We start from the raw sequence: 12,850 nt of genomic DNA on the forward strand, positions 1-12,850 counted from the left end.
CCAGGTCACTGTGGCCTGGGTATGGGTGGGGCCGGAGAAGCCCCGGAAGTGGGGAGTGGGGTGGGGGGAGTGGTTGATGATTTTTAGGATTGGGTTGGATTTGCGTAGTGGAATCATTGGTGCTTTTGTAGTTGAGGTACAACGATGGTTTTTCGTATCATTGGTTATGGTTGGAGTCCATATGGAAGCAATGACATACGTTTTATTGACATTAAGTGTATTATTGGTTATGGGGTTTGTAGGTTTTTCTCCTAAGCCCTCTCCTATTTATGGGGGTTTAGCGTTAATTGTTAGTGGTGTGATTGGTTGTGTGATTATTTTCAATTATGGGGGGGCTTATATGGGTTTAATGATATTTTTAGTTTATCTGGGGGGTATAATAGTTGTCTTTGCTTATACTACAGCAATGGCCATTGAAGAGTATCCTGAGACATGGGGCTCAGGGCTTGAGGTTCTAGGGGGTCTTTTGGTAGGATTAATGATGGAGGTAGGGCTGGTTTTATGGGTTTTAAGTTTGGATGAAGAAGTGGTGGTGGTTAATTTCAATAATATGGGTAACTGGGTGATTTTTGAGGGGGAGGGGTCGGGGTTAATTCGAGGTGACTGTATTGGTGCGGGTGCCTTGTATGATTACGGGCGTTGGTTAGCGGTGGTTGCTGGTTGAACATTGTTTGTTGGTGTATACATTGTGATTGAGATTACTCGGGGTAATAGGTTATATTATTAGAAGTAGGGTCAGGATAGGGGGGATGAGGAAAGAGAGGAAGTAGAGTTTGATTATGCCTCTCTGGGTGGTTAGAGTTGTGGAAGCGGTAATGTGTGTTTGTGAGATTATTTCGGGTGTAGATTTTTCTAGCCATGTTGAGTCTAATAAGAGGAGGGCTAAGTTTTGACTTATAAGTAGGTTTTGCTAGGGGATCATACGGTGAACTGTGGTGGGGAAGTATCCTAGTATGTTGGAGAATTTGAGTATTTGTGATGGGTTTTTCACTTTTAGTTTGTAGGTTATAAGGGCGAGGTCTAGGGCTGTTAGGAAACCGAGAGCAGTTGCGTCTAGGGCTGAGAGTTTGAGATAGAAGGGTGTTGTTGGCTGGGGGAGTGAGGTAGGGGGGATATTACTGGTGATAAGGAATCCCGTGATTATACTGCCTATTTAATTGGGTTTAGTAGGGCGGGGTTGTTTCCGTTGATGTTTATTAGGGCTGGGAAGCGGGGTTGTCCTGTTAGGGTAAGGAGAATGGTTCGAGTACTGTAGGCGCTTGTTAGGGAGGTGGCGATGAGAGTAATAAATAGGGCTCAGGCGTTGGTATACGACGTATTTGTGGCTTCGATAATGAGATCTTTGGAGTAGAAGCCTGTGAGGAAAGGTATTCCTGTGAGTGCTAGGTTGCCAATAACTAGGGAAGTTGAGGTGAGGGGCAGTGTTTTAAACAGACCTCCTATTTTTCGAATGTCTTGTTCGTTGTTTAGGTTATGAATAATGGATCCGGAGCACACAAAAAGTATAGCTTTGAAGAAGGCATGGGTGCAGATGTGTAGGAATGCTAGGTATGGTTGGTTAATACCAATGGTGACTATTATTAGGCCTAGTTGACTTGAGGTAGAGAAGGCCACGATTTTTTAAATATCGTTTTGTGTGAGGGCACAGATGGCTGTGAATAGAGTAGTAATGGCTCCCAGGCATAATGTGAGGTTTTGGATTAGTGTATAGTTTTCTATTAAAGGGTGGAAACGGATGAGTAGGGATACTCCGGCGACAACTATGGTGCTGGAGTGAAGTAGAGCTGAGACTGGAGTTGGGCCTTCTATGGCAGAGGGCAGTCAGGGGTGAAGGCCAAATTGGGCTGATTTTCCTGTTGCTGCTAGGAGAAGGCCTATTAGTGGAAGGAGGTTTGAGTTGGAGTTTAGGGCTAATATTTGTTGAAAGCCTCATGAGTTGTAATGCAGGAGGAATCGTGTCATAGCTAGGATAAGACCAATGTCGCCAATACGGTTGTATAGGACTGCTCGGATGGCTGCTGTGTTGGCGTCCGCTCGAGCGTGTCATCAGCTAATTAGGAGGAAGGATATAATTCCTACGCCTTCCCAACCGATGAAGAGTTGGAAAAGGTTGTTAGCAGTAACTAGAATTAGTATGGCAGCGAGGAAGATAAGGAGATATTTGAGGAGTTGGTTAATGTTTGGATCTGAGCTTATGTACCATAGCGAGGATTCTATAATGGATCAGGTGATGAACAGTGCGATTGGAATAAATATTATGGAAAAGTGATCTAGTTTAAAGCTTAGTGTTAGATCTAATGTCTGGGCTGTTATTCAATGTCAACTTCACATGGTTGTTTCTTGGTTGAAGAAAATGTAGAAAGTTGTTGGAAGAAGGCTAGTAATAAAAGCATATGTTACAGTTGTTTTTACATAATTTGGATATGAGCGTGTTTTGTCAGGGTTGATGAGGGTGGCAAAAATTGGAAGAGTTAGGGAGGCGAGGGTTGTTGTTATAACAGGGGTACACATGATTGTTACTTTTATTTGGAGTTGCACCAATGTTTTTGGCTCCTAAGGCCAATGGATAGCTGTTAGTTATCCTTTAAAAGTTGAGAAAGCCGTAATTTTAAGTACGGAGGCATGGATTAGCAGTCCTTGCAGGTTTTCTCGGTAAATAAGAAGTGATAAGCTTCTATAGTTAGGTTCACAATCTAATGTTTCGATTAAACTATATTTACAGGGAGCAAACCCTAGAACGATATTGGGGTTGAGGGATAGAAGAATGATTGGAGCGAGGTGTATAAATACGAACGTATTTTCTCGTGTGAAGGGGGGTTTTATGTTGATTATATGATGTGTAAGTGTTCCTCGCTGCATTGTGATGAACATGTGGAGAGAGTAGAGGGCTGTAATTAGTATGTTGAGTCCTGTTAGTACAATAGTCATATGGGATGAGGAAAATGAGGCTGCGATTGCAAAGAGCTCACCTAGTAGGTTGATAGTGGGGGGTAGGGCAAGATTAGTAAGGTTTGCTGTGAACCATCAAAAGGTTATTAATGGGAGTAGGGTTTGAAGTCCTCGGGACAGTAGTAGGATACGGCTGTGGGTACGTTCATAGTTTGAGTTAGCTAGGCAGAAATAGATGGAGGAGGTGAGTCCATGGGCAATTATAAGGATGAAATTATGATGAATGCATGGGCCGTTACAATAACGTTGTAAGTACGGTCGTTACCTAGTAGATTGCCGGGTTGACCTAGTTCAGCTCGAAGAAGAAGGCTTAGAGCTGTACCTATGATTCCAGCTCATGCACCAAATAGTAGGTATAGAGTCCCAATGTCCTTATGGTTTGTTGAAAAGAGTCAACGGTTGATGAGCGTAGGTAGAGATAGAGAGAAGGGAAGGGTAAAGTGGCTGAGTAAGCATTAGGCTGTAAACCTAAAGACAGGGGTCTAGTCCTCCTTTTACCAGCCCGGAGGTGATTTTCACATTGAATTGCAAGTTCAAAGGAGCAGCTTTAAAAGTTTCTGCCGGGGCTTCTCCCGCCTTTTTTCCCTGCGGCGGGAGAAGTGGATCAAAGCCAGTTGATTAGGGTATTTAGCTGTTCACTAAATTTTTGTGGGTTCGAGTCCCGTTGATCTAGTGAGGGCTTAGCTTAATTAAAGTAATTGATTTGCGTTCAATTGATGCAGAGTAGGTGTTTGCAGTCCTTATGTACTTCAGAAATGAAGTATTTTTACTTACTAAGGGCTTTGAAGGCTCTTGGTCTTGTTTAACCTAAATTTCTAGTGGATAGCCAAAATTAGGGCGGAGGTTGGTAGTAAAAGGGTAGAGGCAATGACGAGTGGGGGAATAAGGAGTGTAGGTTTTGTGTTTTCGAATTGCCATATTATTTTTGTGTTGTTGGATGTAGGAAATAGTGTTAGGGAGATGGTATAGATTAGGCGTATAGAGAAATACAGGTTAAGCAGAGTTCTGATAATTATGATAGAGGGGATGAGAAAGTGATTGTTTATTGTGAGTTCTTGAACGGTAATTCATGTAGGTAGGAAGCCGGTTAGAGGGGGTAAGCCCCCTAGGGATAGGAGGGTGGATGCTCTTAGTGGTGCTAGACAGGTTGATTTGTTTCAGGTGTGGGATAGTATGAGGGTGGTGGTGTTTGAGTTTAGGTTGAGGGTCAGGAATATGGTAGTTGTTAGGATGATGTCTATGGTGAAGTAAAGAATTGTGATAGTTGGGTTATATACTAGTGTTCTTATTATTCAGCCTATGTGAGTGATTGAAGAATATCCTAGGATTTTGCGTAATTGTGTTTGGTTGAGACCTCCTCAGCTGCCTACTGTGATAGATAGGGTAGAGAGAGTTAGGAGGATATGGGTGTTGATTGATGGGTGAATTTGGTATATGATTGAGATGGGGGCTAGTATTTGCCATGTAAGGAGGAGTAGGCCAGAAGTTAGGGATGTTCCTTGGGTAACTTCTGGGACTCAAAAGTGGAAGGGGGCTATTCCTAGTTTTATGGCAAGGGCAGCCCAGTGCAGAACACGGTGGTGGTGCTTTCGGTCGTGGTGGGGGTGGGGGTGGGGGTGGTGTGTTTGGGTGTGTGGGTGTGTGGTTGTGTGGGTGTCCTGGGGTGTGTGTGTGTGTGTGTGCGCGCGGGCGCGCGCGCGCGCGCTGTGTTGGGGAGTGGGGTGGGGGATCAAGCGGGGGTCGGGTGGTGGAAAAGCGTGAGAGCTCTGCCGGGGCTGCTCCCAGAGCCTTGGCCGCTGCCCGCACGGCCGCGCATGCGCAGTAGACGGTCCCCCTCCGGGAAGCTGGGCCGGCTCTGGAATCCCCGGGATGGATGCTCAGTTCTCCTCGGTGTGGAGTCTCCGGCCGCCGCCGCCGCGCCCAGACCGGGAAGGCAGGAATGCCAGGCTGGTCAGCCCGGAGGGAAAACAGGCCTCTCCACACCGAGCCAGGTGCTCACCGCGAAAGGGAGGCCACCGCCCCGCCCCCGATCCCGTCCCCAACCCCGCGTCCTAAAGCTCCTCCAGCAGAGCCCGGTACTCCTCCTCGCTGAGGAGTAGCGGTTCCAGCAAAGCGGGCTCTCCCACGTCCTGCAGCTCCGTCGGGGCCTCCGTTTCTAGCAAAGGTTGCCCCTGCTGCAGAAACTCGGGGGTCTCCAGGAGCTCATCCAGCAGGCTGCAGGGGAGTGCAGACGAGCGCCCAGGCTCCTGGAGCGGCGGGGAGGGCGCCCGGATGGCTTGCAGCTGCTCCTGATCCGCGGAGGCCTCCGGGGGCGCGGGCCCCGGAGGTGGAGCTGCCCCGACTTGGGGCTCCCACGCCGCCCCGGCGACCTGGGGCCCCTGGCCCCAGCCCCACCACGGACTCCCCTGGGACGTGGGCGGCGCCAGCACACCCTGGCCCTGCGGCTCAGCTCCAGCGGGCCCAGGCTGTCCCACCGAGCAAGGGCCCGGCAGGCTGTGGTGCTGCGGGTCCCGATCCCCCCGCCATTGGCTCGGGCGCGGAGGCCACCCCCGGGGAGTCTGAGGGTGGGAGAGCGCCCCTTCCGGAGTCGCCAGGGCAGCGTAGGAAAGATCCCAATCCCCGCCTGCCGGGGCGGGATGGGAGATCCCTGCTGCCTGCGCAGCCTGGCTGGGCTGCAGCGGGGCGACGGCCCCTGCTCCCTGGCCCACGAAAGCCCCCGGTGGGAGAGTCCAGGGCGCGCAGGGCACGTGGGGGGCGGGAAGCCCCGTTCCCCACGCCCCGGTGTGGGTGAAGGCGACCGGCGAGGGAGCGGGGGGACACCCGCCGGGGGCCGCGTCGCCCGGGCCGCCTGCGTGCGCCGGTGCCCCGCCACCCTGGCCTGGGTGCCTGGCCCTCCGGTTCTGAAACCAAATCTGAATCCGGGACTCCGGGAGGCCCGTCTCTCTGGCCAGTTCTTCCCGGGTGGCGATGCCTGGAAAGCGATCCTGCTGGAAGGCTCGCAGGAGCAGGGCGGTCTGGGACCGGGTGACGGCGGTCCGCTTTCGCCTGCCTTCTTGCGGGCCGCGTTTCCCGGGCCAGGGCCGAGATTCCCGCCGGTGCTGCCTCAGCTGGCGCGATCTCTCGTTCTGAAACCAAATCTGGACCCTGGGCTCCGGAATGCCGATGGCCTGGGCCAGCTCTTCCCTGGTGGCGATGCCCGGGTACGGGTTCCGCTCAAAGCAGGCTCGCAGGGCCTCCCTCTGGCTCGGGGTCCAAACGAGTCTCCTTCGCCGTCCTCGTCCTCGGGCTCCCGCCGGGAGGGCGCCGTCGCCGGGTGTCGGGAGAGCCATCGCGGGGAGACCCGGCCGGAATTTCGCGGACAGACACGGGCAGAGAGAGGCCGGCGGGCTCCAGTGCCCCTCAGTCGGCCTGTGCACGGCGAGGAGGTCCGGCCAGGAGGCCGGCCCAGCCGGCCAGCGGCCCTTATAAAGGCCCACAGGCTCCACCCCTTCGGAGGAGCCCAGGGCAAGCCCGCCCTCGGAAGCCGGGACCCACAGGGCCCAGGTCACTGTGGCCTGGGTATGGGTGGGGCCGGAGAAGCCCCGGAAGTGGGGAGTGGGGTGGGGGGAGTGGTTGATGATTTTTAGGATTGGGTTGGATTTGCGTAGTGGAATCATTGGTGCTTTTGTAGTTGAGGTACAACGATGGTTTTTCGTATCATTGGTTATGGTTGGAGTCCATATGGAAGCAATGACATACGTTTTATTGACATTAAGTGTATTATTGGTTATGGGGTTTGTAGGTTTTTCTCCTAAGCCCTCTCCTATTTATGGGGGTTTAGCGTTAATTGTTAGTGGTGTGATTGGTTGTGTGATTATTTTCAATTATGGGGGGGCTTATATGGGTTTAATGATATTTTTAGTTTATCTGGGGGGTATAATAGTTGTCTTTGCTTATACTACAGCAATGGCCATTGAAGAGTATCCTGAGACATGGGGCTCAGGGCTTGAGGTTCTAGGGGGTCTTTTGGTAGGATTAATGATGGAGGTAGGGCTGGTTTTATGGGTTTTAAGTTTGGATGAAGAAGTGGTGGTGGTTAATTTCAATAATATGGGTAACTGGGTGATTTTTGAGGGGGAGGGGTCGGGGTTAATTCGAGGTGACTGTATTGGTGCGGGTGCCTTGTATGATTACGGGCGTTGGTTAGCGGTGGTTGCTGGTTGAACATTGTTTGTTGGTGTATACATTGTGATTGAGATTACTCGGGGTAATAGGTTATATTATTAGAAGTAGGGTCAGGATAGGGGGGATGAGGAAAGAGAGGAAGTAGAGTTTGATTATGCCTCTCTGGGTGGTTAGAGTTGTGGAAGCGGTAATGTGTGTTTGTGAGATTATTTCGGGTGTAGATTTTTCTAGCCATGTTGAGTCTAATAAGAGGAGGGCTAAGTTTTGACTTATAAGTAGGTTTTGCTAGGGGATCATACGGTGAACTGTGGTGGGGAAGTATCCTAGTATGTTGGAGAATTTGAGTATTTGTGATGGGTTTTTCACTTTTAGTTTGTAGGTTATAAGGGCGAGGTCTAGGGCTGTTAGGAAACCGAGAGCAGTTGCGTCTAGGGCTGAGAGTTTGAGATAGAAGGGTGTTGTTGGCTGGGGGAGTGAGGTAGGGGGGATATTACTGGTGATAAGGAATCCCGTGATTATACTGCCTATTTAATTGGGTTTAGTAGGGCGGGGTTGTTTCCGTTGATGTTTATTAGGGCTGGGAAGCGGGGTTGTCCTGTTAGGGTAAGGAGAATGGTTCGAGTACTGTAGGCGCTTGTTAGGGAGGTGGCGATGAGAGTAATAAATAGGGCTCAGGCGTTGGTATACGACGTATTTGTGGCTTCGATAATGAGATCTTTGGAGTAGAAGCCTGTGAGGAAAGGTATTCCTGTGAGTGCTAGGTTGCCAATAACTAGGGAAGTTGAGGTGAGGGGCAGTGTTTTAAACAGACCTCCTATTTTTCGAATGTCTTGTTCGTTGTTTAGGTTATGAATAATGGATCCGGAGCACACAAAAAGTATAGCTTTGAAGAAGGCATGGGTGCAGATGTGTAGGAATGCTAGGTATGGTTGGTTAATACCAATGGTGACTATTATTAGGCCTAGTTGACTTGAGGTAGAGAAGGCCACGATTTTTTAAATATCGTTTTGTGTGAGGGCACAGATGGCTGTGAATAGAGTAGTAATGGCTCCCAGGCATAATGTGAGGTTTTGGATTAGTGTATAGTTTTCTATTAAAGGGTGGAAACGGATGAGTAGGGATACTCCGGCGACAACTATGGTGCTGGAGTGAAGTAGAGCTGAGACTGGAGTTGGGCCTTCTATGGCAGAGGGCAGTCAGGGGTGAAGGCCAAATTGGGCTGATTTTCCTGTTGCTGCTAGGAGAAGGCCTATTAGTGGAAGGAGGTTTGAGTTGGAGTTTAGGGCTAATATTTGTTGAAAGCCTCATGAGTTGTAATGCAGGAGGAATCGTGTCATAGCTAGGATAAGACCAATGTCGCCAATACGGTTGTATAGGACTGCTCGGATGGCTGCTGTGTTGGCGTCCGCTCGAGCGTGTCATCAGCTAATTAGGAGGAAGGATATAATTCCTACGCCTTCCCAACCGATGAAGAGTTGGAAAAGGTTGTTAGCAGTAACTAGAATTAGTATGGCAGCGAGGAAGATAAGGAGATATTTGAGGAGTTGGTTAATGTTTGGATCTGAGCTTATGTACCATAGCGAGGATTCTATAATGGATCAGGTGATGAACAGTGCGATTGGAATAAATATTATGGAAAAGTGATCTAGTTTAAAGCTTAGTGTTAGATCTAATGTCTGGGCTGTTATTCAATGTCAACTTCACATGGTTGTTTCTTGGTTGAAGAAAATGTAGAAAGTTGTTGGAAGAAGGCTAGTAATAAAAGCATATGTTACAGTTGTTTTTACATAATTTGGATATGAGCGTGTTTTGTCAGGGTTGATGAGGGTGGCAAAAATTGGAAGAGTTAGGGAGGCGAGGGTTGTTGTTATAACAGGGGTACACATGATTGTTACTTTTATTTGGAGTTGCACCAATGTTTTTGGCTCCTAAGGCCAATGGATAGCTGTTAGTTATCCTTTAAAAGTTGAGAAAGCCGTAATTTTAAGTACGGAGGCATGGATTAGCAGTCCTTGCAGGTTTTCTCGGTAAATAAGAAGTGATAAGCTTCTATAGTTAGGTTCACAATCTAATGTTTCGATTAAACTATATTTACAGGGAGCAAACCCTAGAACGATATTGGGGTTGAGGGATAGAAGAATGATTGGAGCGAGGTGTATAAATACGAACGTATTTTCTCGTGTGAAGGGGGGTTTTATGTTGATTATATGATGTGTAAGTGTTCCTCGCTGCATTGTGATGAACATGTGGAGAGAGTAGAGGGCTGTAATTAGTATGTTGAGTCCTGTTAGTACAATAGTCATATGGGATGAGGAAAATGAGGCTGCGATTGCAAAGAGCTCACCTAGTAGGTTGATAGTGGGGGGTAGGGCAAGATTAGTAAGGTTTGCTGTGAACCATCAAAAGGTTATTAATGGGAGTAGGGTTTGAAGTCCTCGGGACAGTAGTAGGATACGGCTGTGGGTACGTTCATAGTTTGAGTTAGCTAGGCAGAAATAGATGGAGGAGGTGAGTCCATGGGCAATTATAAGGATGAAATTATGATGAATGCATGGGCCGTTACAATAACGTTGTAAGTACGGTCGTTACCTAGTAGATTGCCGGGTTGACCTAGTTCAGCTCGAAGAAGAAGGCTTAGAGCTGTACCTATGATTCCAGCTCATGCACCAAATAGTAGGTATAGAGTCCCAATGTCCTTATGGTTTGTTGAAAAGAGTCAACGGTTGATGAGCGTAGGTAGAGATAGAGAGAAGGGAAGGGTAAAGTGGCTGAGTAAGCATTAGGCTGTAAACCTAAAGACAGGGGTCTAGTCCTCCTTTTACCAGCCCGGAGGTGATTTTCACATTGAATTGCAAGTTCAAAGGAGCAGCTTTAAAAGTTTCTGCCGGGGCTTCTCCCGCCTTTTTTCCCTGCGGCGGGAGAAGTGGATCAAAGCCAGTTGATTAGGGTATTTAGCTGTTCACTAAATTTTTGTGGGTTCGAGTCCCGTTGATCTAGTGAGGGCTTAGCTTAATTAAAGTAATTGATTTGCGTTCAATTGATGCAGAGTAGGTGTTTGCAGTCCTTATGTACTTCAGAAATGAAGTATTTTTACTTACTAAGGGCTTTGAAGGCTCTTGGTCTTGTTTAACCTAAATTTCTAGTGGATAGCCAAAATTAGGGCGGAGGTTGGTAGTAAAAGGGTAGAGGCAATGACGAGTGGGGGAATAAGGAGTGTAGGTTTTGTGTTTTCGAATTGCCATATTATTTTTGTGTTGTTGGATGTAGGAAATAGTGTTAGGGAGATGGTATAGATTAGGCGTATAGAGAAATACAGGTTAAGCAGAGTTCTGATAATTATGATAGAGGGGATGAGAAAGTGATTGTTTACTGTGAGTTCTTGAACGGTAATTCATGTAGGTAGGAAGCCGGTTAGAGGGGGTAAGCCCCCTAGGGATAGGAGGGTGGATGCTCTTAGTGGTGCTAGACAGGTTGATTTGTTTCAGGTGTGGGATAGTATGAGGGTGGTGGTGTTTGAGTTTAGGTTGAGGGTCAGGAATATGGTAGTTGTTAGGATGATGTCTATGGTGAAGTAAAGAATTGTGATAGTTGGGTTATATACTAGTGTTCTTATTATTCAGCCTATGTGAGTGATTGAAGAATATCCTAGGATTTTGCGTAATTGTGTTTGGTTGAGACCTCCTCAGCTGCCTACTGTGATAGATAGGGTAGAGAGAGTTAGGAGGATATGGGTGTTGATTGATGGGTGAATTTGGTATATGATTGAGATGGGGGCTAGTATTTGCCATGTAAGGAGGAGTAGGCCAGAAGTTAGGGATGTTCCTTGGGTAACTTCTGGGACTCAAAAGTGGAAGGGGGCTATTCCTAGTTTTATGGCAAGGGCAGCCCAGTGCAGAACACGGTGGTGGTGCTTTCGGTCGTGGTGGGGGTGGGGGTGGGGGTGGTGTGTTTGGGTGTGTGGGTGTGTGGTTGTGTGGGTGTCCTGGGGTGTGTGTGTGTGTGTGTGTGCGCGGGCGCGCGCGCGCGCGCTGTGTTGGGGAGTGGGGTGGGGGATCAAGCGGGGGTCGGGTGGTGGAAAAGCGTGAGAGCTCTGCCGGGGCTGCTCCCAGAGCCTTGGCCGCTGCCCGCACGGCCGCGCATGCGCAGTAGACGGTCCCCCTCCGGGAAGCTGGGCCGGCTCTGGAATCCCCGGGATGGATGCTCAGTTCTCCTCGGTGTGGAGTCTCCGGCCGCCGCCGCCGCGCCCAGACCGGGAAGGCAGGAATGCCAGGCTGGTCAGCCCGGAGGGAAAACAGGCCTCTCCACACCGAGCCAGGTGCTCACCGCGAAAGGGAGGCCACCGCCCCGCCCCCGATCCCGTCCCCAACCCCGCGTCCTAAAGCTCCTCCAGCAGAGCCCGGTACTCCTCCTCGCTGAGGAGTAGCGGTTCCAGCAAAGCGGGCTCTCCCACGTCCTGCAGCTCCGTCGGGGCCTCCGTTTCTAGCAAAGGTTGCCCCTGCTGCAGAAACTCGGGGGTCTCCAGGAGCTCATCCAGCAGGCTGCAGGGGAGTGCAGACGAGCGCCCAGGCTCCTGGAGCGGCGGGGAGGGCGCCCGGATGGCTTGCAGCTGCTCCTGATCCGCGGAGGCCTCCGGGGGCGCGGGCCCCGGAGGTGGAGCTGCCCCGACTTGGGGCTCCCACGCCGCCCCGGCGACCTGGGGCCCCTGGCCCCAGCCCCACCACGGACTCCCCTGGGACGTGGGCGGCGCCAGCACACCCTGGCCCTGCGGCTCAGCTCCAGCGGGCCCAGGCTGTCCCACCGAGCAAGGGCCCGGCAGGCTGTGGTGCTGCGGGTCCCGATCCCCCCGCCATTGGCTCGGGCGCGGAGGCCACCCCCGGGGAGTCTGAGGGTGGGAGAGCGCCCCTTCCGGAGTCGCCAGGGCAGCGTAGGAAAGATCCCAATCCCCGCCTGCCGGGGCGGGATGGGAGATCCCTGCTGCCTGCGCAGCCTGGCTGGGCTGCAGCGGGGCGACGGCCCCTGCTCCCTGGCCCACGAAAGCCCCCGGTGGGAGAGTCCAGGGCGCGCAGGGCACGTGGGGGGCGGGAAGCCCCGTTCCCCACGCCCCGGTGTGGGTGAAGGCGACCGGCGAGGGAGCGGGGGGACACCCGCCGGGGGCCGCGTCGCCCGGGCCGCCTGCGTGCGCCGGTGCCCCGCCACCCTGGCCTGGGTGCCTGGCCCTCCGGTTCTGAAACCAAATCTGAATCCGGGACTCCGGGAGGCCCGTCTCTCTGGCCAGTTCTTCCCGGGTGGCGATGCCTGGAAAGCGATCCTGCTGGAAGGCTCGCAGGAGCAGGGCGGTCTGGGACCGGGTGACGGCGGTCCGCTTTCGCCTGCCTTCTTGCGGGCCGCGTTTCCCGGGCCAGGGCCGAGATTCCCGCCGGTGCTGCCTCAGCTGGCGCGATCTCTCGTTCTGAAACCAAATCTGGACCCTGGGCTCCGGAATGCCGATGGCCTGGGCCAGCTCTTCCCTGGTGGCGATGCCCGGGTACGGGTTCCGCTCAAAGCAGGCTCGCAGGGCCTCCCTCTGGCTCGGGGTCCAAACGAGTCTCCTTCGCCGTCCTCGTCCTCGGGCTCCCGCCGGGAGGGCGCCGTCGCCGGGTGTCGGGAGAGCCATCGCGGGGAGACCCGGCCGGAATTTCGCGGACAGACACGGGCAGAGAGAGGCCGGCGGGCTCCAGTGCCCCTCAGTCGGCCTGTG

General features: G+C 51.7%; 2 protein-coding genes across 2 annotated transcripts; both read right to left on the reverse strand.

Moving 5' to 3' along the window:
* Positions 1–5,000: 5,000 nt before the first annotated feature.
* On the reverse strand, positions 5,001–6,278 carry LOC135967683 (double homeobox protein 4C-like). Its single transcript, XM_065531425.2, has one exon. The coding sequence runs from the start codon at positions 6,276–6,278 to the stop codon at positions 5,001–5,003; it is 1,278 nt and encodes a 425-aa protein (XP_065387497.1).
* A 5,210-nt stretch (positions 6,279–11,488) lies between these two features.
* LOC135967684 (double homeobox protein 4C-like) lies at positions 11,489–12,766 on the reverse strand. Its single transcript, XM_065531430.2, has one exon. The coding sequence runs from the start codon at positions 12,764–12,766 to the stop codon at positions 11,489–11,491; it is 1,278 nt and encodes a 425-aa protein (XP_065387502.1).
* Between the last annotated feature and the right edge of the window lie 84 nt (positions 12,767–12,850).

This window comes from Macaca fascicularis, chromosome 1 (genome assembly GCF_037993035.2).
Source record: "Macaca fascicularis isolate 582-1 chromosome 1, T2T-MFA8v1.1".
Taxonomy (NCBI): Eukaryota; Metazoa; Chordata; class Mammalia; order Primates; family Cercopithecidae; genus Macaca; species Macaca fascicularis.

Coding starts and splice junctions, on each gene's coding strand:
- LOC135967684 (XM_065531430.2), bottom strand. CDS start 12,766: ATGGCTCTCCCGACACCCGGCGACGGCGCCCTCCCGGCGGGAGCCCGA.
- LOC135967683 (XM_065531425.2), bottom strand. CDS start 6,278: ATGGCTCTCCCGACACCCGGCGACGGCGCCCTCCCGGCGGGAGCCCGA.